This window comes from Chaetodon auriga, chromosome 20 (genome assembly GCF_051107435.1).
Source record: "Chaetodon auriga isolate fChaAug3 chromosome 20, fChaAug3.hap1, whole genome shotgun sequence".
Taxonomy (NCBI): Eukaryota; Metazoa; Chordata; class Actinopteri; order Chaetodontiformes; family Chaetodontidae; genus Chaetodon; species Chaetodon auriga.
The window spans coordinates 8868827-8895843 of NC_135093.1; the positions used below are offsets into that span (position 1 = coordinate 8868827).

The 27017-nt window shown below is 42.0% G+C and overlaps 1 protein-coding gene across 2 annotated transcripts; it reads left to right on the forward strand.

Moving 5' to 3' along the window:
* LOC143339525 (SH3 and cysteine-rich domain-containing protein 2-like) lies at positions 1 to 25823 on the forward strand. 2 transcript variants are annotated; one of them, XM_076760813.1, is made up of 11 exons: positions 1 to 465; positions 11031 to 11406; positions 12464 to 12558; positions 18099 to 18183; positions 18415 to 18527; positions 18638 to 18701; positions 20629 to 20684; positions 20859 to 20947; positions 21885 to 21936; positions 23324 to 23461; positions 23736 to 25823. In XM_076760813.1, exons 1-11 carry the CDS (start codon positions 376 to 378, stop codon positions 23832 to 23834), a joined length of 1257 nt encoding a protein of 418 aa, XP_076616928.1. In that variant the 5' UTR covers positions 1 to 375; the 3' UTR covers positions 23835 to 25823. The 2 variants fall into 2 exon arrangements, with proteins under 2 accessions (XP_076616928.1, XP_076616929.1); XM_076760814.1 differs by having other exon boundaries at positions 246 to 465; positions 23863 to 24054.
* The last annotated feature ends 1194 nt before the right edge of the window (positions 25824 to 27017 follow it).

Consider the following 27017-nt stretch of genomic DNA (forward strand, 5'->3'; position numbering starts at 1 on the left):
GCCGGTGGATGAGAGAGGAGCGAGACAGCGGAGAGAAGTGGACAAACACACCGGCGGTCGCTGTGTATTTTCCTCCACAGAATCATTATTGTCCTTTTCTGCTGCAATTTACTGTCTTTAAACTGACAACAAGAAGAAGCTTTCGGACGGAATATCGCGTTATACTTGAAAGAAAAAAAAGAAGAAGAAGCAAATTCCCATATGGATGTCGCCGACGAAAGATGACTTGACAGTTGAAACTAACGCTTCCTCTTCGGATGAGACCCCGTAGCGATGTTTAAACCTCTGTGTGCTTAGCTATCCCCGCTCCTGTGCCGCCGTGGACTCATCAATTTGTCACAGTTTTGCTGTTGAGGGAACATTTTCTGAGCCGAGATGACGGAAATCAGCGAAAAGGAGAATGAACCACAGAACCGAGACCTTCACCGACCACAGGCGACCGTGCCCAGCCAACCTGAATCAAAGGTAACGACACACCTGTGTAAACATGGCGACTTTTTTTCCTCCTTAAGTTGAAAAGCTAAAGGAAATTAACACATCATTGGTTGAGTAAGGGTGGCTTCATCGTTGGGGTGCTGTGTTTAAGGATTTAAACAATTATTATTGATTTAACCATCTTTAAAATCAAGTTTTCCCTGGAAATTTTGACTTAGCTGTGTGTCTGACGAGGCTAATTCTGTGGAGGCTGCAGGTCTTGCATAAGAACTAAGCTGCTTTAATTCTTGTTATGCCCTGACCTCAAAGTTAGAGGGCAGAGATTACATGAAGGTGCGTGCTCTCGGTGGCATGTGTAGTGAAGAAAAGACTGTGTTTTATTGAACTACACAGTGATGAAATGAACACAAGTCAACCCTTATTGACAACCTGGATGCAGGTGTAGGCAGACAAGTTGAGAAAGATGCTTGGAGACGATGTTTTTGTTGGGTTTTATCTCAGTTTATAGGAAGACATCCATAATATATTGTCCATGCAGGACATGTCCAAGCAGAGGAGTCATGAGCCTGCACGATTGAGGAGCCGTGCATCATTTCTCTTAGAAAACCAGTTGGACCTTCATGATACACAGGAAGGCAAACATGGTCCAGGCATAGACGTATGAACCTGCAGTGAGCTGCTGGTCTTCTATTAACTTCACATTCCTCCCATTCTCTGTGCAATATACAGTTTTTCTATGCTTCCTCTACCAGAATATTACCTGTTCCCAGATTTGCTGCAGAGGTAATTTACTGCATAACCATCTTGCATCTTGAATTTGTTTTGCAATCATTATCTGAGATCACATGGCGTTCACAGGTTCTACTCCAGCCACTCACCACTACTCCAGAAAGTCAAATCTACGTATGTTTAGCATCTGTTGTCCGATTTCATATTTTTTACATTTAGAACTTTTTATGCTGCCATCCTGACCTTTGCAAAACAGGTTTTTCAACATCAGTGGAACTACAAATAACGCTTAAATGTGGGTTAAATACAATTAATCAGCACAAAACCAAGATAGTGGAGGTTTAAAACTAGATTTCGACACCATTCAAGAAGGCATTTATGGTGTCAGTATTTTGCTTTGGTGGTGCATAGATTTTCACTCAAGCTAGCACAAATCAGTAAACACGGTTTTCCTGGAGCTCTTGGGCCTCAGAGCAGTTGCCTTCTTTGGTGTATAATGATGGATGAAATCCAATCTTGTATTGTCTGGAAAATAAGAGATTGTATTTTTTGCTGATTGCTCTTTCTCGACAAAAAGCTGAACTTCAAACCGAGGTTGTTCTCAGTAAATTCTCGCTCATTGACTTGCCCTAAATCTCCTGCATCGTAATTGTTTTTTCAGCATTTTCAAATGAGCTTCAGAAATGGCCTTTGCAGCAGCGGCCACGACAACAAATTACATTAAGGCTGACTTTAGTTGGTCATCGCCACAGGGATCTGGAACAAGCCTGGCAGGACTGGCCTCTTGTTGTTTCTGTTTGACTGCAGACAACACAATGGATGGTGGGCGTTGAATTGCTACGTGAATTTATGAGCCAATCAGCGAGCAGATGTTTGCTGTGTCTTGCTAGGGGCTGGGCCATAATTCACACAAATGGTCGACCAGACAAAACAGAACTGGGAGGAAACAATCCTCTGAGCTGCGTCAGCCGTGGAGCTCTGTGTTTGCCAAGCCCCCGCTGGCAGCCGCGACCGCCTCACATCCCGCAGAAGAAGAATGAAGAGGAAAGAGGAGGGAAAGATTGAATGTGTGTTACGATTGAGGGCTCTTTTGGAGTAGTCTGCTCGAGGGTATCTCTGGAGCTTCACTCGTTTCTTTCTGTCACTTTCGATCGTTTCACTTTTCTCCTTGCTCCATTCGTTCAATAACAATTTCCACCTTTTGCTTCCATGTCTTCCTCTTTCTCAGTTCCTCTTACCGCCTCTCTCTCTCTCTCTCTCTCTACTTACCATCTTTTCTCATCTTCTCATCAAGCTCTCTTCCCTTCATCTCTCACTCTCCCTTCCCTCTCTGTCTCCACTGTCCCTCGGCTCTCTGAGTATTTATTACAGTGCTAAGTGGGTCTACCAGCTTTCTAGAGTGCTTCTAATAGAGGCTGTGATAGACAGTGAATAGTTATTCCACCTCCTCCACCTACGGGCAAGGTGATAGTCCCAAAAATATTAGTATTCCTCTCCAATCACTTGAAGCACATGGAATGTCTTGCATTTATGGAGTTATGGTGATATTAATGAGGAGCTAGGAAAGTTGGGGGTTTGAAAAAACCATATAGGCTTAATTTGAAGTTACAGCCAGCAACCGGGGAACTTAGCTTAGCATAAAGAGTGGAAGTAAGGGGGAAACCGTTAGCCTGGCGCTGTGCAAAAGTGATAAAATCTGTTATCACATCATGTCTCATTTGTTTAATCCATACAAACATGTTTCTTGGGGGTTATGTGCTAGGCTATTTCTTGGCTGGGAGCAGTTGCTAGGTAACCAGCAGAGACCCAGCACATAACCCCCATTAAACTGCAAATTGTAATTTTTGCATGTCACAGTTTATATGATTAAACAAACATATGATGTGTTAATTGTCGAGATTTAGAGGTGGGACACTGTAGCAGGTGCATTTTGTTATCTTTGGACAGAGACAGGCTAGCTGTTTCCCCTTGTTTCCAGTGTTTGTGCTAAGCTAAGCTAAGCTAAGCTAACCAGCTGTTGGCTATAGCTTCATATTAAAGATGATATTGATCCTAATCTTTCACGTCCTTCTCAACAGTAAATCGAATTGGCCTGTACTATTCCTTTAAACTCAACGCTGCGTGTCGGTGGAGGAAATGTGTGCCATGCTCACAATCAGCTGCTACATAAAGTTTAATATTCACATAAGACAGTGGGTGTAAATGCTGATAATGCAAGGTGGTGCTGGGCCCCAGTCCGCAGGGCCTTCACACGGCCCATCACTTCCTCAGCCAACACAAAGACGTTTTTATGAGGTAAAATGATGGCAGCGGTTTCTCTCGACTTTGCCCTTCACACTCACTTTCTCAGAGATCTCTCTGCTGTTCTTCCCACTTACTTTCTTATCAGCCCTTTTCCGTCCTCTCTTGATCTAATTAATTTCTTGCTCTCCTCTTAGCGTATGTATTTCCTTTCTGTTTTCTATTGACTGGCCCATTGAAATGAAACTCAAAACCTTGTCCCATCCCACCAGCACTCCATCACTACTCATCTTTCTCTCCTTTGTCTCTCCTCTCCCATCCCTCCTTTCTTGCCTGCATTGTCTTCTTTCTCCATAGCTCTGAGTGGCTGGCTGCTGATGGTTGCCTGAGTGCTTGAGAGGATAAAGGTGATTTAAGAATAGGATAGCCAGCCAGAGGTCCTGCCAGGAAGGAGAGAAATTGAGAGAAAGAGGAGGGGAGTGAGGTGCAAGTATGAGGAGAGAAGCAGCAGAGAGGAGGTAAAAACAGTGAAAGAGAAGAGAATGCCAAATTAAGGAGCAAGACTAGAAAAGAAGAGGCGAGTGACAGTAAACAGACAGGCTGTCTTTGTTGATAAAGACCTCTCTGATCTTCAATTCTCATTCTTAAAATTACTTTTCATACACATACAAACAGGAAAACAGTCAAACTCTATGTTGTAACTTCTACAGTTCACGAAACTAACTGTAAATTGTAAAATTATACTGTTTTTTAAATTAGTCTCTGACAGTGGTGACATTTAATTTCCTCTTTAATATTAACTTGTGAATTCCTGTGGCAGGAGGTAACTGAATCTCTGTAATGAGCAAACGCACCTGCAGCGCTTTTCTGATGTGTCCCAGCATGTGTCTGTACCGTTTCTATCATAATACTGAGTAGATGACATTTCTGAACAAAGCGTATTCTGCTTCCTTGTTTGTTTCCTCCGTATCGCTGTTAGCAGGAGGATACATCACTCACCAGCTAAACTTCTGACGCATCATGATATGTTGCAAGAATGATTGACTTGTACTTCTGACCTTTGATACAAAATATAATCTGCACAGAAGACAGACGCACAGTGAGAGAGACGGCCAAAGATGGACAGAAAACAGGAATGCATGCAAACATTTTTGGACTTTACAGTGTCACCGTGGTGCTCATGTGTCCAGTGTTGACCCAGCACTGGTGTGATTAATAATGAAGACATTGAATTACTGTCCTTGATTGAGTTCTAAAATGCTGCTGATGCAGCAGAGTCCCATGTGCAGGTTCAGGGGTAGAGCGCAGTCAGTTGGGAATAAATATGAACTTTATTTAGTCCTTTGTTTAGTACTGACCTCAGGCTGCTCCTTTAGAGACAGTCAACATCTGAGGTTACTTCGTCCCTAAAGGCAACACTGTTGATGTAACGCAGTGGAGAAAATAAAGTTTTATAATGGATAGTTTTGATCTACAACTCTGAAAGTTGGACTCACCTTGAAAAAACTGAACAAAGTGCACATTTGACTGCAAGACAAATGATCATTCATAAAGAGCTGGGGTGACTTAGACTATTATGTAACTTTATCATCAGCTCTTCAAGAGCATACTGCTCATAAGTTACATTGAAATAATGTTTCATTATTAAAGTTTTTTAAAAAAAACTTCTTAACTTTCTCTGCAAGTTTGAGACTGTGGTTAATAAGTGAATAATTTATCCCCTGCATAGACGAATTTCTCCTTCTCCACTGGTCACACATTTATCCTAAAACTTTATCCTAAACTGATCTTGCCCTGCCTTGCTCCCTGCATATATCATGTTTTCTCTGTTCTGTTTTACTGTGCATGAACAGACTCACAGACTTATGAAGGCACTGAGTTGTGTGAGACTACGATATCTTTCAGTAACCAATAAAATAATCTAGTAAATCACAGTTTTAATATCGATGTGAAGTAAATGTAAGATAATATATCCCTATTGGGTCATGAAAGGGTAACCAGCTTGTTATCAACACCCCAATGACTTTTGTTGTCTCACCACTGTGTGAAAATCAGAGAGCAGTTGTAGCAGTTACATAATGCTAGCCGCCAAAGCTCCTTGTGTAGATAAGCCTTTTAAATGGCTGGATTTGGAAATGCAAGCTTCTTTTGCTGCACACTCAGACAGGCAGCTTGTGAGCTGGCGAAGACTTTGCTAGCAAGAGGCTCACGGATCATGCAGAAACAGCCCAACCCCAAACAACAACCAGACATTTGAGAACCACACACAGAGCTGTGAGACAGGAGATATGAGAATAATTTATCTTGATTCACACCTTTTCTTTCACCTAAGATATTAACATATAATATAATTGGTCACAGAGACACCTCTGGTTCTTGTTAGGTTCCCTCTCTCCTCTGGAAAATCCTTAAAATAAATGCTTTGTTTTAGCTTGTCCTCCAGTCTCTGAGTTTGCGATTGCCTCAGTCTATAGTTATAAAGTTGTAATATTGGTCAGTAATACAGTGGAAATCAAGGGAATCATGATTGGATCAGATGGACTACCCCAGCAACTAGCAATTAGCAAGTTATCAATTTGTCCCAAGCCCTGTGACCAGCAGTGCAGCTTGTGCAGTGATGCATTGCAACTTTCTGTTCCCAGAAAAGGTTGTTTCAGTAGGTGCACTTTTACCTACCAGGGTCCAGCTGGAACAGTGCCTAATGAGGTCATCTTTAATTCAAAGCTCAGGTCACTGCAAGAAAAATGCCAAACGTAATCAGGTTCAGTACTACTTTGAATATCATCAGCAGCTAGATGTCCTGAGAAAAACACTGCAGTGGGCAGGAGTTGGCAGACGTTGGGGAGTAAGTTGCTCAGCCGTGTCCCAGCTGCAGATGAGCATTAAACAAACAAACTGGTGGTTATTCAGAAAGTGCATCACTGTATGAACATCTAGACTGTTCTGTAAGGTATTTATAAGACAAAGAAACTTTTAGAAATGTGGGAATAACGTACAAAACACTGCACATGTTGCATTAAAATTGCAGGGAATTAGAGCAATGAATTTAGGATCATTTCAATCTTTTCATGTGTCATCAAGCAACAGGTTGTTACAGCTTTCAACATGCACACAGTATACTGCTGTGCATAAGGACACAAAGGCAGCTTTGGTACTGTTCGAGGATATTACTGGTGCCACATGAGGATAAAACAAGAATTTCTCATCCAAACTAGGCTTATAAACCTGAAGTAATAAGCGCTTATGTATTTTTTATGACTTAAAGCATTTAGTTTTATGTATCTGCACCCAGCTCACCCAGAACTGATTCCTCGACAAGATCTAGACCACCAGACGAGACGTGCCAACTTTATGGCAGCTGAAACTGCTGGCAGACGTGTAGTGATGGGACAATTATTGTTTTATGTCTTTTTACTTCTGTCAGGAAAACTCTGATTTCAGTCCAACACTACATCGTCGATGGTTTAATAGATCCGGTGGATTCTGCCACCAGCAGGTGACAGTTGAACTTCTGCAGCGATCATGACTGGCAAAGTTGTGGCGAACTGTAACGATGCAACTGCTAATTAACTGCTTTTAAATACTTCCTAAATATTCCCCCATATGTATGATTATTAGATTAAGACTTTCTCGTTCTTCAGAATTTAATGCTGAGTTTTCACCAGTGGTACTACAGCTCGTCTATACCTTTGTGAATCCCGCGTCGCTGTTACCGTGCTAATTATTTTTTACGATACCTTTTGGTACAACTGTTGTTTATGGTATTTCGTTGTTTGTTTGTAATCACTGCCGTCAGATTTGTTGTTGGGTACCGTTTCCACTGTTTTTAGCTTGCCGCATAGCTGTGCATCTCCATGCATAGTGAGAACAGAAGACCGTGTTTACAGATTAATCCAAAGATGGAGGACAATGTGCCCAGTTTCAGAAAGTTTAATCCTCTTTCCTGAAGGTTGCTTCTAACGTCATCTGCAACTGCATTGTAATGGCATCAGGATGACTTTTCGCCTTTCACAGGAATCTTGTGTGAACAGCCCCCCCCTTAATCATTAATTTATCCAGGCATCCCTCACAACAGCCTATTTATAGACGCCTTCACCAAACATCTCTGTGCTCATTTTTAAGCGGCCAAAGAACAAGGCTGAGACGTCTGCTCTGTCTCTCCACTGTACCGTTTGCCTGTCAGAGGTGTGATAGAGAAAGGCCCTGGTGCATTGTTGGGCTTTCAAAGACGACGGGGGTTGACGGTGGTGGTGGAGTGGTATTTTCAGTCTGTCTCTTTTCTCTCCGTGCTCCTTTTCCCATTTCTTATTTCAGTTTCACCTATTTTTTACCTCACATTCCTTTGACTGCCCTCATACTTCCCTTATATCCTTTGCTTCATCCTCTTCCTCAAACGACAGTCTGTTCTAGTACACTACACCGCTCGCGCTGTGATGAGCTAATTGCTGTCAGTAGTTCAGAGCGTGATGGGTCCCAAGTTCTGTGATCCATAAATAGACTTTTCAAAACCTTACAGAGAGACACAAGACTGCCATGGAGAAACATAGAGATTTGCATTCATTAGAACTGTGCTTTTGATTTCTCTTCTGTTTTCAGGGGAGGATGTTATGGGATATAAGAAAGCTCAGTGAGGCTGTTTCAACCCAGCAGCTATACTAACACGCATTACAACACACAGCCACACGTATATAATGACCATAAAGGATAGGAGATAATCAAGATAGTCGTGCATATGCAGTGTTATGCCCTGCAGCTCCCCAGTTTTGAGCAGCTCGGGCAGATGCAATAATGTTTTTGTTGTATTAGCGCTTCTACTGATATACAGATTTGAATAACTGAATCCATTTAGCGCTTCACTCAACTAATTTGCCTAAGTATATTAAAGACCACACCAGGCTTCACCATGCAAAAATGTGCTCATACTGGTTTAATAAATCAGAATGAGCCCACCAGAGCCCTCATGGACCTGCTTGGATATACAGTTCGACTGTTGTGCAGTGCTGGCAAGCTACAGTGCAGCATAATGGAGCCTGTTAAAGGACGCAGCATTTGTCCTGAATTTGAAACCGTCTGGCCCGAAGTATGTGCAAATAAAATATGTTGGCACCCGAACTTTTTGTGATTGTTGAATGATTCATTCAAAAAACCAAGGGCATCAGTGGCCCTGACATCTCTGAGAAGGCTTTTGTTAATATCCTGAATCCTGGCTGAAGGGATTCGCTCCCTTTCAGCCACGATAAGGCCGATAAGACGTGACTTGCGGTCGTTGTTTCACTTCATCCCAAAAGTGCTGGATGGGGTCGAGGTCATGGCTCCAGCACATTGTCATTTGAACCAAGATGGTGCCTTTCCCAGTTTGCTGCCACACACTTAGAAGCACACTTTTGTCTCACTTGAGTGTACCTTAATGATGAACTGTGAAAGTGCCCAGAACAGTTAGCAAGCTGCAAAAACTACACTGCATCTTTGCACATTTTCAGATCAGTCATGAAACACTTGGACTATTTCTTTGACTGTGCTTAAGCTTCAACTTTACTGGATTGGACAAATGGGAGACTGTAGATAGACGCAGAAACTGCTGAATAATAGATACTCTGATGAAGTGTATAAGACCATCCACTAAAATTTTATCTGTTCAAGAATTATTTATTGCTTTCATCAGTGCACAGCTGTGCACGATATACATTTTAATGGAAGTTAAAGTGAGTAAATGCTGAGGCACTGGCTCATGTTATAATGAAAGACCAATTTTCATGATTATTCAACCCTATAAAATAACAGAAATATGTTTTATTCCTTTATCTAAAGATGAGTCCTGCTTCTTTAATCTTCGTAAAAGCTCAGAGAGGTATATTAAGCAATTGATTAGCAGTCGTGTGTTTCCTAATTTGTGCCTTAAAGAAATTGTTCCTTTTCCCCTGGAACTGGAGCAAAGACCGGCCTTCACCACAGAGATGATTAACAAAGTCAGACAAGTTAAAAATCTAATAGAGAGGAACATCCATTACTGGATGGGCCACCGGTCGAGCCAAGAAAAGGCCATTAAGGAAAGCTTGGACTCAGCTCCCTGTAGAAAACATTTACAAGAGGTACTCACTAATGAGTCAACAGAGAAGACTCTTTTCATCACTCAAACTAATTGGCATCTGTGAATCTGTAGCTTAAAGAAGAAAAAGAGGAACCCGCTCGATGCTATTGATTGAATTTTCTACAAGGGAGTGAGATGGGTAATGCAAAGCTCGAAGGTGCAATAGACATGAAGATGATGCTGCCGTCTCGCATGATCCTTAAAACAGCTTTTGTAAAAGAAGAAAAATACCTGTCCTTTTTCTGCATCGCTACAAGCATAAACATGCTAATGCCACAAACTAAACAAAGTGCAATCAAAACAATGTGTAAGTCACTAACACAGGCAGCTAATGAGCTCTGTGTAGTTTTAGGAGCTGCTGTTCAGTCTCAGGGACTTATTACATCCTTGCCCTCATTCTCCAGGCCATTCTCTTGATTTATGAATCTACAGCATTTATTATTATCCATATATTGGATCCCATCGCTCCTAAGTCGATGTAATTGTTTGTCATTATCACTTCCCCTTTATTGAAGCCAAAGGCACTGGATGGCAAGCGTGCGGGACATGGAGGCAGGCAGGGTCAAAGATAAACACAGTGTTTGCTGCGCATCACTAACTGCTTCGAATGCGAAGGTGCAGGCCGCTCAATAAAACTAATCAAACGTGAATTTTAAGGGGTATTGATGTGCGTGGATTCGCAAGGGATGGCAAATTTGTGATCTAAGGAAAGTGGGGAAAAGCTGAAGATGGAAGACCAGAAGCCAGCCTGGCAGGGCAAGGACAGTCAGAGGGTAGAGCGAACAGACTGCTGTTTAACAGGCTGATTTTTCAAACACTGCACATCCCCTCCAGCTGGACTCTTCTTTTGTTCCCGCAGGATTAAATTATATTTGAAATATCATGTCACAATTAAAAGAAAGAGTGGGTCCTTTAGGTTATCGAGTTGTAATCGGTCATCACATTAGGACTTGTGCTCAAATCCCAAGCATTTTTCTGTGCTGTTAAATACTCTGTTATTATTTATTAAGAATTTACGAGAAAAGCCAAGATAATCTGCCTCATCAGGACTGTGTGGGTGCGGTTCAATCAGATTAAATTGCCATTTTCTTGGAAACAATTGTCATCGCGTTTTGATTCACATGTTTCTGATTGGTGAATCAAAGTACATCTTATCAAAGTACGCCACAGGGGCGGGAGGCAGGAGAGCAGTTGTCCACTAATCAGAAGGTCAGTGGTGCCATCATTGGCCCCTGCAGTCTATATTTCATTGTCCTTGGGCAGGATACTGAACCTGTAAATTGCTCCCGATAGCTGTGCCATCGGTGTTTGAGTGTGGCTGTGAATGGTTTTCAGTGCTGATGAGCGGGAGGCACCTTGCATGTTGGCCTCTGCCACCAGTGTATGAATGTGTGAGTGTGGACGGGTGGATGCTGGCTTGTGTTGTAAAGCACTTCCACAGATGTGATGTGTTTTATGTCCTCATTCCTGTGAAATAGAAACACAATTCTCTGGTCACCTACACATCTTCTCTTTTTTTTTTTTTTTTGTCTTTCAGTTGCAGCGATTGAAGCGCTCCCTGTCCTTCAAATCAGTCATGCGCAGCAAGAGTATGGACAACTTTTTCCAGCGCAGTAATGGCGAATCCCGCCCTCCCTCAGCCCTCATCACCACACCTCCACCCCCGGCATCTCCTCCCCCCATCTCCGAATCCCCCAAGGCCTATGAGCCGTCTCCCTCCCATTCCCCGTCTGTCAGTCCCAACCCCTCGTTGTCATCGCGCTCACCTTCTATCAGTCCCTCGCTGTCTGTGACCTCCAAAACCCAGCCAAAGTCTCAGGCCCAGCCGGTGCAACCGGTCAAGACCCACTGTTTCCAGGAGCACGTCTTCCGAAGGCCCACCAGCTGCCAGAGATGCAAACACATGATCCAAGGTAGGTGCCAGTTACTGCAAAAACATTGCATTCATGGAAAGTATGCAGCCGAGTCGGACAGGTGTGTGTGAAGGTATCCATACCTGATAGTTTCTTTTGATTTTAAATGTGCATTTTGTTACTTTCATCACTCCCATAAAGGAAATAAGTGTTCCAAGAGGTAAACGACTCCATTAAAGCAGAAATAAGATGGTCAGTGGATACTTGGATCAATCTCTTTTGTACCTGGCTGAATCAAGGCACTCCTAACAATGCACAAATATATCTGTGAAAAAGGGCTCGGTGTAACATCAGCTTTAAGGGATTGCTTTTTCCAGTGGGAATTCTGCCAATTTTGTTTGTGGTTCTCAAAGGATTAAAGATCATTATTCAGCATAATCCACAAATCTCACTGCGGACTGAGTCTATTTTCTGAGCAGTGACAATTATTGACGACATGCTCTGTGGTCCAATCTTGTTTACATGCCTCCTCTGGGAACTTTATCGCCTTCTTCTTAGAATGGTGTGCTGATGTTTCTCAGCTGCACCTGTGATGGAAGCCAAGTGATCAAGCTTAAAATATTTCTAGCAGTTTGGTGTGGCTCTAGTCCAGGCTGTTTTTATATACAAATCTGTTTTACCTGTTCAAGAACACTAACAGAGAAACTGCACCTGATTCAGAATCTGTAGAAAGAATCAAGTTTAGGACCTGGTTTCACTCCTCTGGCTGCTTGTGCATCAGGATCAGTTCAGGATTGTACATACACTTGACATACTATACTTTACCCTGCCACTTCAGGCCAGTGCACTGGCAACATTTTGCATGCAGACAGTGAAGCATGGCAGTGTCAGAACTGATGTTTTGACATTCAGGTATGGGTTCCACATGTGAGGCACACATCTGGTGCATGTAATGTTTTTGTGCAAATAAACCTGGAGCAGTTAATTTCTGCAGAGTTGATGTGTACAAGCAGCTACAGATGCAAACTTTACAATGCAAAGAAAGGAAAACAGACACAAAGCAAGAGAAAGCAACATTTGCAAGCTTTATTTCTTCTCACCCCATTGCCATTACCAGGGAACTCCAAGCAGGGACTGCGTTGTAAAGCCTGTAAGATGGCAGCCCACCTCTGGTGCTCATCGGAGCTCTCACAGCAGCCCTGTAATGGCAAGGTAAGAACTGTTCAGACTGTCTCATCATGAAATCTCACTGCCACGCACGACGCACCTTTATGAAGCCAGCAGGTACACCTTACTTCCCAAATAAAATACGTAGTAAAACAAAGTTTCTCTACAACTGTCTGGCAGAGATGTGACACTCAGAAATATGTGGTCATCTGATGTTAGCAAAGGAGTGAAAATCTCACAAAAGTAGCTGCATCTGCCACCTGCTCAGTGAGAAAGCAGGAAGTGTGTGTAACCAACTTAATGTTGTTATTTGTCATAATACTATTTTATAACATGATTTTCATCATAAGATTCATCTGAAATGTCTCACATCGACTCCAGTGATCATTCATGTTTTCATCTCTTTACTTTTTCTGTGACAAAATTCATATTCTCATGCTTTCTTATTGTAGCCTCACTGTATTTATGTCCCTGACTTGAAAGGGAACATTACCACCCTTGACGGGACAACTCTCACGAGCATAAATGCTTAATCACTGGTCAGGGCGGCTTTGTATTAATTGATAATATTAAATTAAGTGTTCCTGTGTTGCTTTGCTCATTTGCTCCAGTTATTTCCCCATAGCCCAGCTTACCATGGGCAAAACCATTTCTTACATAGTTAATTACATTTTTATATTCGGTGCATTTTTTTTTGTAAAACTTACTGGAAATGCGTGAATTCTCTGTAGGCCAGAGATTCACCCAGAACGCATTGTGTCAGCAGAATTAAACAGCATCTGGATGCTGTCACTGGCTCTCTCAGTCAGTTGGCATAGCCTTTAGTCCTGGTAATATGCTTAGCCTCAAAGCCCCCATCTTGTTAAAAGAGGATCAGACCCTTTTCAAACCAGCAGAGACAGAAAGGTAGAGGTTATAAATGGTATGTGTATTGACCAAGGCTTTGCAAAGAAGACCGAGACACAGGGAAAACACGTGAAAGGGTTGCAGTGGGATAAAATTATCTCCCAACTATAAATGCCATGAGAGGAGCAAAAGCGGAGGAGGATGTTAAAGTTTCAGCGGCCAGGTCCCAGCATTTCTTCACTCAGCCTTTTTGTCCTTCCTCCTCGCATGTGCTGCTCTTCTCACATAACGCCCTCCTCTCTTCCTCTCTCTTGTCTGGATGCTACATTTCCTTCCTCCCCTCTCAACTCTGTTGGAAAATCAATATCTCCCTGTACCAGCTGGTCTGGCTAATTCAGTGTGAAATTCAGTGTTTTTGAGGCGCACACAATCCCTCGAGGATATGACACGGCAGGCTCTCGCCAAGCCTTCGGCAGTGTCCTTTTCGATCACTGCACACTCATCAAAGCAAGGATTAGGCATTTTACTGAAAGTGGATGGAGTTTGAGACTACATACGTACATCAGTTAAGGTCCAGGGTTCGCTGACTCTCAACCAAAGTGCTTCATCCAAAGCTTTTGTGTGCAAATAGATCAGGTTTCAGGTGTTATGGGTTGCTCTTCATCTTACACATTTTAATGAAAAGGTGATGTAGAACAGATTTTGAGCAAGTGTTGTTGACAAATAAATGTTAAAACTAGCCTGACAACATCATGAAGTAGAGTCAATTAAGTCACATGATTGGTGGAGGAAAGTAGAAATGCCAGTCACGCTCTTTGGGTGACTCGAGGCCAGACAGAGCAGCGATGTAGCCGCCGCGGGGAGAAGAGAGCACGGTGTCTGTTAGTCATGAATACATCAGTGCAAGTGCTGTATGGAGCTCACGCGTTCACAGGGATGGAAGGTAACTCAGTCTACTAGTATTTCTGTTTTATTTTACTTTTACTCCTTTAAGCATGTTTTACTCTATTACTACAGCTACAGTTGCTGGTGTAAATTAACATTTTACACACAATACTACACACATTTTTGTCTATGAGAGTCCCATAAGTCTTATTTTCTTAAAACAAGTGAAAAAAATCTGTCTCTATGGTGACTTGACTTCCACTTGTCTGAACAGAAATCAGCACGTGTCTGACACATGTCACTATTTTTAGAAAACTCTTACTAATGATTAACTAATTAGCAATTATTGTACAAATAGTCAGTGAGCTTCACCTTAATCAGCTACATCATTAAAATTCTGCTTACAGGTGAATGTAAAGGCAATAAAAAGATGATTAAATATCATATAATATCAAAACACTATGAGTGGGGCCATTCTGCATGATGAGTTTTATTGTGATGCTTTTTTTACTCTAATTTTGAATGCAGGAGTCTTACTTATATTCACTTTGCACAGCGTGGTATTATTACTTTTAATTGAGTGAAGGATCTGAGTGCTTCTTCCACCGCTGGTCATTCATAGCAAACAGAAACACCAACTTGAACAGGCACAACTTGCACAGGCTAGTGTTTATGTAAAGTAGTGTAATTAAAAATGAAAAAGGAATATGGATGACTGCAGCTCATCTGGCTCGCTCTAAGTCCATTTGCTGAGTGCAGCCACATGTGACCAAACGTCTTAAATTATCTCCAGAATCGAGCAGCTTTAAATTACTTTGGAATCATGACAAAATTTTGCTAATCAATGTTAATTGAACTTTAAGATGTATTACAGTTTGATTAAAGAGACAGGCCTGCTGATCACTGCACAAAATAATTGTTTCTATAGGGAAGCTTCACACACACACAAACACACACACACACACACACATCCTCATCCAAATTTGTGTGAGTCTCCTCTGTTATAATTCAGCGATCAGAGTCCAATCTCACTTTCTATGCATCTCATTTGCTCTCCTAAACCTCAACAAGTCCAAGGCTGTCCAGTAATGCTCCACAGTCACCATTGCTGATATGTAGGTATGTGATTGTAAGTGTAGTGTTTGGCTATTGGATGTGAAAGGAAAGATTCAAGGTTTCTGATGCTGAGGAAATCATTTATCCACCTCCAGTTCTGAGCACATCAGTTTCAATTTGGAGCACTGGCAGAGGAGATGAGGCCAATTTCCACCCATTAATTAGACCAGTCTGACAGTAAGTGATGCATTTGCCAAGTTTATTTACAGAGAGCTCTTTTATTTTGCTTGTGTCCTCTGTTTCCTGTGAAGCACTTTGTGACAAACAGCTTCACACAAGAATAATGAAAACAATACTCCCAAAAAAAAAAGCATCACAAGCTCCCAAGACACTGGGCCAGAGCTGCGTGTGTGTGCTCGTACTCCAGAGCTGCAACGATTGGTTGATTAACGGATTAGTCTGTCACTATTTTGATAATTACTTGATAATAATTGCTACTTTTCTCTTGTTCATATCCTTGCAAATTGCTGGTAAGACAAAGCAAGCATTTTAATGGCATCATCTTGGACTTAAAGAAGCTGTTAATGATATTTTCCCTCATTTTTCAGATAATTCATAGACATAGAGACATAGATCAGTTCATTGAGAAAATAATAAGCAGACTAATCCATGCTAAATATAATTGTCTGCAGCCCTCCTGTACACATATTTCTGTGCATTCTCTAAATGGGCAGAAATGTTAGATAACAGTAATGACTTTATATCACATATGGTGGTAATTTGGAATTTGTATGGGGTGTATTATCATAACTGCATCGTTAGTTAAAAATAGATACAACGCTCGTGAAATCACGCTGCTCGGTGATTTGTCGTCGCAGAGTTTCGTGCAGTTATTTCAGTCTAGAGGTGAAATCTGTGTTCTGTGACCGAGGAGATAAAGAAGAGATTCTGGGCAAATTCTTGTCTGTCAGTCCTGAGAGCAGCCGTCACACCCCCTCCGAACCTCAGAGCAGTGTTTCACTTTCGGAGGACTTCTGTGCTTTTCAGGTCTGCACTCACAGGAACTGTCAAATCGTCATGGCCGTCGTCTTGATTTATTTCCTCTCTATAAATACATTCCTTGACTTTGGCTTTCGCACGCTTTCAGGCACAAGCATGCAAAATGTTCAAAAACCTCAAATGCTTCCACCAGTGTGGAATATTTGCTGAAATCATTGACAGGAAATGGATAAATTATTTATCAATGATCTCTCACTTGATACATCGTGAGAGATGTCCAATATCTTTTATTTAAACTGCTAAAACCACTGAAAACTGTGCACTGAATGTACCACGGGGCAGCAGGAAAACAAACATTAAAGACATTTTTCTGATGTTATTTTCAGAATTTATCACTGTAAACCAGATGAAAAGAGATTCCGAGATTAAATGAAGCTGTTACACTATCTTTATAAACTGTTTCTATTTTGGGAGCACGGCACAGATTTATCACAGCCTCTGTCAGAAACAGGACTTTGTAAATGTATCTCTTAGACTGATGAGTCTTGCACTTAAAGCATTTCTCTTGCTAAATAAAGAAACACAATCAGACATCAAAGTTGTACAGTACCAGATCTGCACTGGTTGATCTTCACTTTGACAGAGACGGTCCTTTGTGGCGCCTCAGTACGCAGACCGTGTGGGTACATTTGCTTGAGGGCAGTTAAGAAATAAGTTTAGTCATACTCCATTAAGCATACAGCAGTGTTGGGAGGCATTTCTTCAGAAGCTCCCTGTTAAAACTAATGATGAGTGTCTCATTGCCACCATCAGAGGGTAATAATAGAGTTAGTGCAATAACGCAGTCATAGATCATAAGAGTTGATCTAACCTACATGTGTCAAGCTGGAAAAGTATGCCGAAGGTATTCATTTAGCCTCTTTAGCACTAATATCAGGGTGAAAAATACACAGCTGATGGCTTCTCTTCTTCCTCCTGCAGTCTATAAGCTGAGCTCAAAACTAAAAGCTTGACATCAAATAGAGCAAAATGTTTATAGATGTCACCTGCAAGACGAACTACATCACTGCCAGGTGTGTCATTCATCGTTTCTGCAGCGAGGGTTCACATTCGCCAACTTCCTTCCTCACTCTCTGACGTAGCATCTGGTGTTTGCCGTGTCACCAAGTGCACTACTCAACAAAATGTATAACAAAGGCAGAGTCCTTTTTAGACACTTTAATGGTCAGCATTGACTTTTGTGTGTATACAGTACATGTATGTGTGTAATTATTTTGGGGGCTGACAGATAGCAGGTAATAAGAGGAAAGTGGTGGGAGTGTTGACATTTTAAGTTTAACCTTCACTGTAGTTAAATCATACAGTAGCATAAATGCACAGATACCAAGCTGAATAACTTCAAGATGCTGGCTGTGAAAGTATTTAAGGTACTGCATGTACACAGTTTGTGTATTCATAGGAGTTTTTTCTCCTTGATTTTTCTCCTTGATCTTCAGACAAATAAAGACAAGTAACAAAATCCAAGTGCCTCCACATTTTTCCCTCTTCTGTTCTGCAAAATATCTGCATCAAAGTATTTCGTAGTTGAGCTGAAGTACTGAAAGAATATGCTCATCTTCAGATACTCAGCTTTCATTGCACATGCTGCACTGTGCCCACCTCTCCCAACCAAATCCACACAGGTATTGCCTTACACCAACATATTACATCTGCCCTTTGTCACTTTTCCGCCTGAAGTAACATTTCTCCTTCCCCGCTCCTCCCTCTCTCGTCTCCCCGTCTCTCTGCCGGCCTGTCAGACTGGAGCTTTCAAGAGGAACTTCAGCTCTCCTCTGCTAACCACAGATGTGCTGGGTGTGGTCATAGAGGCCCCTGCTGCCCAGGGTGAGTGGTGGGAACACTGGCTGATAGCTCACTGCACCAAACAACTGTTATCTTGGATGACTAATCACCATGTCTGTGGCCTTCAGCCCTTGATGCCTGACAGGCCACCGTGTGTGTGTGCATAGGGGCATGTGTGTGTGTGTGTGTGTGTGTGTGTGTGTGTGTAGACATAGTGTCAGCTATAAAACTGCACATGTGTTGTTTTCTTCCATCTTGTCTGGCTGTGTGTAGAGGCAGATAATAGCACTCTTGATCCCGTGTACGAGGCACTGCGCTATGGGACGTCACTGGCTCAGATGAGTCGCTCAAGCTTCGGCAGTATCTCAGAGTCACCGTGTCACGAGGTATAAAAAAACACACAGACAACCCCAGACGTTCATATACATCTGTGTCCACATTAATCACACCTAGAATATTGTTGACGTTGCTGGCTGCTGCTCTTTCTTTCTTCTAGGCGGAAAAACAGCAAGAAAAACTAGAAAACCAGCCAATAGCTGAAGAGGAGCACATCCCAGGAAGTAAGTCAAATCATTTTGCTTTGAACTTCTGATGACTGCCTGTGTGGCAGCTTTCATGATAAATACTGAAAAGCCTTAAAGGAATAGTTCTGAATTTTATGAAATTACTTTTACTTTTGATAAAAAGCCACCGGCAGCAGCTGGTTAGCTTAGCTTAGTGGAAATAATGGCAGCAGTAGGATGCAGTTAGCTTGGCTCTGTCCAGTTATTACAACATCCGCCTATTAACATCTCTAAAGCTCACTGTAATGAACACATTATGTGTGTAAGTGTAAAAATGACATGTTTAGGTTAATTAACCCCTGTGCCTAGACTAAACAAGCGATTAAACACACGAGACATAACACATTAACTGGTGAACTTTAAAGGTGTTTGTAGGTGTTACCTTCATACAAGTCAGACTAGCTGTTTATGCTAAGCTAACCATCTGCAAACAGATATGAGAGTGGTATTGATCTTCTCATCTAACTCAGCAAGAAAGCGAATAAGTGTATTCCCCAAAATATCAATCTATTCCTTTGAAGAAGAACCCCTCCATTATTAGCTGTTTTGTATCTGTTATGGTCAGCTCACCCACAGGGTTATTATGTTGTCAAGAGCTGGCAATCACAGTTTTGGTTTACCTACTTTTTCTGAACCTACCTCATCTGTTTCTATTTCAGTAGCAATTCCCCACATTTTCTCAGTCTTTTAACAACTCCAGAAAAATGTTCATCGAGTTCTTGTAGTTAAAAATAAGTGAGCTGAGAAAGAACAGTGAAAACTGTTAAAGGAGGGTGTCGGACTTTACACACTGCCGGTGACAGATCCAGAAAGACATAAGCTGTGGCTGAACTGTATTCTGGTGTAGTAAGACAGCTGTTGGAGGAGACATTTGTACCTCTGCCTTTTCTGAAGGTTCATTTCTCCTTATGACTGTTGAAGATCAGAGGGAATTTATTTTGGGAGAATCACCTGTTTGCTGTCTTGCCAAGAGTTAGATGAGTTACTGCTCTCATGCCTGTGCAGTAAATATGAAGCTACCATTAGCTTTTTGCCTACCAGGCTCTTTTTATGGGGAGTCATGTCATCACTGCAAGGTTAGCAGACAGAGCAGACACTCCAGGAAGTCGCTGCCTCGGCCAAGAAAAACTCCTATGCATAAAACCCATAAAACAACTAATTGTCATTTTTGCACTTCGGTTTTTGTATGAATCATACAAACGAGATATAACCTGTTAATCAAAGAGCTTTACAGGTACAGGTAGGCGGATTCACTTTTGGACAGAGCCAGGGTAGCTATTTCTCTCTGTTAGCTTCATATTTGCTAGATAGACAAGAGAGTGCAGTCATTTTACCTTGGAAAGAAAACAAATATCCAAAAATGTTGACTTAATCTCTAAAATCCTGTGAGGTAGATGTGGCCACTTTTTGACAGAAAAAACAAAACTTATACCAGCAAAAACAGTGCAATGACGCCTAAATTGGTTGGTTCATCATCAAAAGAAGGTTGAATTGTGGTGGAAACAACCTCAGTGTCATTTTGTTGTGCAGTGCATTTTGTTTCTAACATGTGAGAAGTGCAGATTCAGATAAAGAGCTTTAACATGAGATACAGTACGCTGTGTGTGTGTGTGTGTGTGTGTGTGTGTGTGTGTGTGTGTGTGTGTGTGTGTGTCCTCCTCACAGTACTTTAACCTCTCTGTCTTTAGTCCCTGGAGAAGGGATCATTTGTTTGTACTGCTGCCACTTTACAGTAAATGACCTTGGCTTCAACCTTCCTTCTGTTTGCCGCAAAGTGACAAGACCTCTCTGTGTATCCCCCTCCCCCCCTTTTTTTTTTGTCTCTCTCTTGCACCCTGATTCTTTCCCCCCATGCTCTCCACACATATTGTCTTTCTGTCTCTTCTCCTTCTGTCTCTTTGTGTTTGTGCGTCTGTCTCTCCAGTGCTCACCCCTCCTGAAAGCGAGAAGGCTGATTCAGAAGACAGGGTCAGCCTGAAGGTGTGTAGTCAGCATTCCTCTCGTCTTTCAACTTATTTTTCTTGGTGAAAACACACCGTGTCAAACCCCTTCAAGCTCGTCATCCTTTTTATCAGTTTCTGACTTGCACATGAGGAACATACAGATAATGACCTTCATCTCTGTCTCTGTTTTGTTGCTCCCTCTTTTCGTTAGACTCCGAAGAGAGTAGAGGTTCACTCCATCCACACCTATGTGGCTCTCTACAAGTTTCTGCCTCAGGAGAAGAATGACTTGGAACTACAGTCAGTCCAATTTTCTGTGTATACTGTACTGTGTGTGTAAATGAGAGTAATCAGATGAGGAGGAAGAGGGGGAAGTGTGTACCTGGCCAGAATTTACTAGCATTCACACGCCATCTGCCTCCTCAGCAGGACGACCGTAGGGGTTTATGGGTTTGGGAGTGAGAAGGGGGGGTGCATGCTGGGAGGCCGGGAAGGACAAACAGCTGCGTTGAGTGTCTGACATTTTTTTAAAAAAAAGTCTTTGTATGTTAGAACTGTAGGTGCAGGAAACTGCTGAGTGCGATATGACAGCCAGCACTAATCTGGTGGAGGCGTCTGTGCAAGAAGACACATGAGGCGTTTCTTCACATGGACAGAGCCGTCCCGTAAAAATAACTCCATTCATGGTGACATTTAAAGTGCCATGCATGAAACATGACAGAAAAAGAAGTTAGAAAACAGATATTTAGTGACATCAGCCATAAAGTGATGCCTGACCAATGAGGCCTACTCTCCTAATTTACATGTGGGAGTCAAATTTACAACATAACTTGATATAAAATGCTATTTAAAGGGTGCATTAATCGTTATATTTGATTCACTAACTGTAATGTGAGAGTAAAATTCTTCTTTTGAAGGAATATTTTTTGGAAATGCACTTATTGTGCTGAGAGTTTGTGGACACTACTGTCATGTCTGTACCCTTGATAGCCTATAGAGGCAGCAACCAGTTACCTTAGCTTATTATAAAGGCTGGGAGCAGGGAGACACAGTTAGCCTGGCTCCAGCCTGAGAGCTATGCTAGCTGGCTAACCTGTAGCTTCCTGTTTCACATACAGTCATCTAACTCTGCAAGAAAGCAAATAAGCAAACTATCAAAATACTGAGCACCACATTTTAGATGGTGTCATTTGGGGATCACGATAAATTCTCATATTGCACTTTGTTGTTCCTGCAGGCCTGGTGACAGAATTCAAGTCACAGATGACTCCAACGAGGACTGGTGGAAGGTGGGCTATGAAAAAAATCTGTCTATATTAAAATGCACTGTCTGACCATCGAACATGTTGAAATGATTATATCTCTCTTTCTGCTAAGCCTGTGCTTTGGTGAATAAAATATTATCACTACAAATGCCCAGATTGCCTTTGAATAGATACTAGAATAACACACATATGGGCTTCAGTTAGACGGTCATAGGAGCAGTTGAAGTTCTTCCATTCAAAGCAGAGTGGTTCAGAGACAGTAAAATTAAAAGCTGGTGGATGTGCTTGAAGGACAGCGTGTGGGGGTGTTAGCAGAACTAGTTAGCATAAAGAGGAAAAAAGGAAGAAGACAGATTGTAGTCAGTGTTTAATGAGGCAGCTGAAGATCGTAACCTTCACCTGCGAAAGGACAGACAGGTCTTTACATAAACAAAACTCCAGGAAAAGTACCAGGATGTCCACTTTAATAAAATAGCAGCAGAGTAGCCATATTGTTAGAGCTGATGTTGCTGCTGTAAATAGCCACATATTGAAGTCAAAGAGCTATAAGTGGTTCATTTAAAACATATTTAAAGTTACCTGGAGTTTCAATCTGATTATATGACAAAACTAAAAATGTTCTTCTTCTCATGCCAGAATGCTTCTAGTTTGTGCTTTCAGTGTGGTACAATATTTACATCAAAATACATGTAAATAGATGTAAAATGGTACAATTATACAAAACACTTGATTATAGAATTGAAAGTAATTTCCACCCATGCAAACCACATTCCATTACAGAAAACTGACAATTAACCTCCCATCCTGCCATTTTAGTCTAAACAAGCCTTTGCAAAGTCAACATTTGGACATGAGCAAAATGGCTAAGTGGACACCCATGGGCTTTGTACGCCTGTGCCAGAGTCTCTGAAGAGAGTAGTCGGGGATTATGGCTCCACAAATACACAAGCTTTTCGCTCTACTACTGATGTTGCTAATTAGGGAACAAAAACACTCTTTTTATTTCCATTTTTCTGCTAATTGTGATGGTTTTTTCAAACTCCAGTGTGTTACTGTGATGCATACTGAGGCAACCGGTCAAATAAACAGAAATGAAACACAAAGGATCTAATTGTGTACGCTCAGCCAAGGACTGTCAAGGACTGTAGTGTGTCGGGTCTGCTGTTGTTTAAAAGTAAGCCGGCAGATGATTGAAATGTCAACAGAGGCGGCAAATTGTGGCTGTTGCACAGAGAAGGAATTTAACTCGAATCGAGAGAAGTCAGCATCGTAGATTTTCTCTACTGCAGGCAATTAAGAACCATTGTTTTCCCATTGTAGCCACCTCAGAGGACAGAAATGTCTATTTATATCTGTCTGACAGACTGTTTGTGTACGCGCGTGTGTGTCCATGTTCGGGTGTGTTTACCAGGGGAAAAGCAGAGACAAGGTGGGACTGTTCCCGGCCAACTTTGTGCAGCGGGTCCGCCCCGGTGAGCGGGTGTGGAAGGTCACCGCTGGTTTCCACGGCAACCGAGACAAAGGCCAGATGACTGTGAAAGAGGCCCAGGTGAACACACGCGTAAAAATATACACGAGTTTGTCTCTCTGGCTTACACACACACACACACACTCACACACACTGAATAAATGTATGTAAATTCATGCAGAAAAGTGCTGAGATTACAGAGGACAGCATGTTACAGCTTCTACCGCAGCTCACTTTTTGCCTCAGTCCACAAACTCTCTCACATTACTGAATGTCAGTCGCTCCTCCTCCTGCTCCATACCCCCGACCCCACCCCCACCCCCCCCCCACACACACACACACTCTACCTCTGCAGATCTGTGTGGGGAAGAACGAGGAGATTGACGGTTTCCTCCGGCTGAGCAGCGGGAAGAAGAGAGGCTTGGTGCCTGTGATGTATCTGCTAGAAATATGACGGCAGCGCGCTTCTCTTTGCCCCTCAGTTTGATAAGGAAGCTCACTATGATGGAGGAATACTCAGGAGTGTTTACCCAACACCTCACTGACCGCCAACCACCCACCTCCACCCTTCCAAAAAGCGGCAGTGCATTAGCAGCTTGAGTGGACGACGGCCCACAATTTTGCTTTTTACTGCAGGAGACTTTAAAGGTTAAGACTTCAAGGGGAGTTCTTTAGAGCTACTTTTCTTGTAGCACAACTTTGTGTGGTTTTGTACACACAGCAGAGATGTAGCATCACGTCGAAGAGGATAGCGTGCAGGAAGTCTGGTTACCTCACTAGCCATTTCCATTGGCCACCCGTCTGCGAAAAATGGAGGACTACCTTACCATGATGTCAAGGCGTGTCCGAGCCTAAGGGACTTTGTGAGCGAGCTGTCTTCATTTCACTCTCTGTGTTAGAGAAAACGAGACAAAAGAGATTCTGAAAGGTTGGAGCTGTTTATTGTAGTGGCTTGTGCAAACACGTTGTGGTTGGTTGTTTCAAACCCTCCAACAGATTTGGTTCAGTAGACTCAGCTAAGGGTGCTGATCCAGTTTTGTATGTGCGGACTGCAGCTCACAATGAGCACAGGTCCGCTGCTGTAATATGGATTCATGATGTGCACATGCGTCACAAAGTGATTCAGGTATTACATTGTGTGTATTTAAAAATTTTAAAAACAAAGTCCTCTGCTACATCTTGGTCAAATTAAACTCATAACACACACACACACACACACACACACACACACACACAAACACTGGGGTTTCTGTATTTCAGACTGCTCTCCAGTGATTAGATTACGGTGCATTCATGCTCTTCACACCTCCGATGTGACAAATGCTTTGCGTGCGCCTCGGGGAGCTTCTCTCCAAGTATGCCCTTCAATCACACTCTCTCTACACACACTAACACGTAGATTTTTATAGTTCACTCTGTTCCATGTAACTCTAAAATCAACCACTAGAATCCGCTTCCTGTCATTATATCCTCCGCGTTGTTTATCTGTGTGTGACGTCCTGTAATATTCGCTGTCATATCTGGTCGTGTACTCTCAACGTGAGGACGGTGTGCTGTCTTGACTTTTCTCATGTACTCGCTTTTTCTTGCATGGAGGGGCAGAGCAAATGATGGATGATGGATGAAAAACCAAATTCAGTGTTATTTGTCAAAAAGGTGGTGATGGCTGACAAACCTTAGAGGGCCACGTTCCAAACTTCAGCTGTCAGAAACTTGATGAATTTTTGATGTATGGCCAACGTTTCTCCCAGCACACATGAATATGTTTACGTAAGTCTAAGGGATTGTTACTGTTGCTGTTGTTTAAGGGAACACAAGGCAAAATCACCACACATCATTTGATTTATTGCTCTGTCATAATAAAGCAGAAGGCAGTGAAACTGCCTGTGTTGCGGCAATAACTGTAAATAAAAATCTGACAGTATTTGTACATAGTCTTATAAAGATACTGTATATACTGGCTCTGTATAGCACTCTGGCCAAGAGGTTTGTAGCCATCCAGGAGCCAACTAAGGGCATTAACTTCACAGTTATAAATTACAGGAGATTATTGTTTATTGACCCACTTACCAATGTATGCACCCCTTTGCTCGATTATCATCTAGCCCTCTCAGCACAAATCTTTTCAAATACTATGCACAACAGTTCTAGTCACTCACTTTATTTTGTACTCTGTACTGTAGCCACACGTGTGTCAGTGTATACCTGTGCTTTTGCAAAAATCTGAATTTGGGAGTGTTGCAGCTTTTACAAAGTGTCCGTCCTGGATCAGTCTGCACCGTGTTAAACATTACCTTCACTGACTAGAACCAAGATTGGCTCAGGATCAGTATTACCCAGGTGAAATCCCTTTCTCACCTCAATGCACATTACCAGGCTGGTTCTTTACATGGCTAGCTGCCCTTTGGTCCTCACATCTCTCAATAAAGTCAGATGAACTGTCGCATTGTGTGCTGTTTTATTTGAGATATAATTCCAATTTTGTTCCTCAGCTGTGTGCTTTGGTTCCTCTTGTCAAAAGGCCAGAGCAGGGTGCAATAAAGATTTGGTTTGCAAAGAGTTTGTGGCATTAACAGTGAAAGCAGTATACTGCAGCTTTAATTCAGTGCTACTGCTATAAGTCTGGATTATTTCATCATTTTTGTCAAAGACAAAACAAAGTGTCTCCTCTCAAAAGTCTCCAGTGTTTGGCTCTGAAGAACATGAAAAGAGCACTTGACTTGCTGCAGTGTTGAAATGAGAACTGAATTCTTAAACTGTGTTTTGAACCTCATGAATGGAATTTACGTAGAACCAGTGGTAGAAAAAGTTTGCTGTAGTTAAGTAAAAGCACTACCACACTTGAAAAATATGTCATTACAGGTAAAGTCCTGCATTCAAAAGTTTATTAAAGTTACAGTGTGCAACAAAATGAACCTAAAGTATCAAAAGTAAAAGGACTTCTTTTACAAAAGGGACTTTATATTGTAAAAATGTATCACTATTATTAATGCATTAACATGAAAACAGCGCTGTTGGGTACTTTAAGAGATATTGATTTTAACAGTCTGCAGTGATCCACACTGAATGATAGCAACATCGGTGGAGTCACAGAGTACCAGGTATTTGGTTCAATGAATCATTTACATTCAAACATCTCTTGACCACACTGTGCCAAACTAGGATTTGTATCAGTCCCTGAATATAATGAGTTAATGCTGCTGCTTCCACTCTCAAACACCCAGACTCAGCTTATCATTCTGCCTTCAGGTTCATTACCAGAGACCCCCATGACACTCACCATTTTATTCTGTAGAACAAAGTTGGTTGACCCTGTCTGGCACAGAGGAGTGATTAACATTTGTATTTTTTCATACATTAATGCCTCAGTGAATATTCACCACCTTACGTAACATTTGCCCTTTTGTGCATCAAACAAATGGAATTATCTACAACACATGCTCAAGATCGACCCTTAATCGACCCCCAATCATCTCAAAGCACTTCACCTCAGTGTGCAAATGCAGTATTGTCCTCTTGAATTTTTTGTTTTTTTAACTGCATGTTTCTTTCTATCTGTACATCACTGCACACGAGGGGACACATTCTTTTCAGTGCTTAAATAAAGGTTTGAATTGGGGAAAAAAACACATAGCCA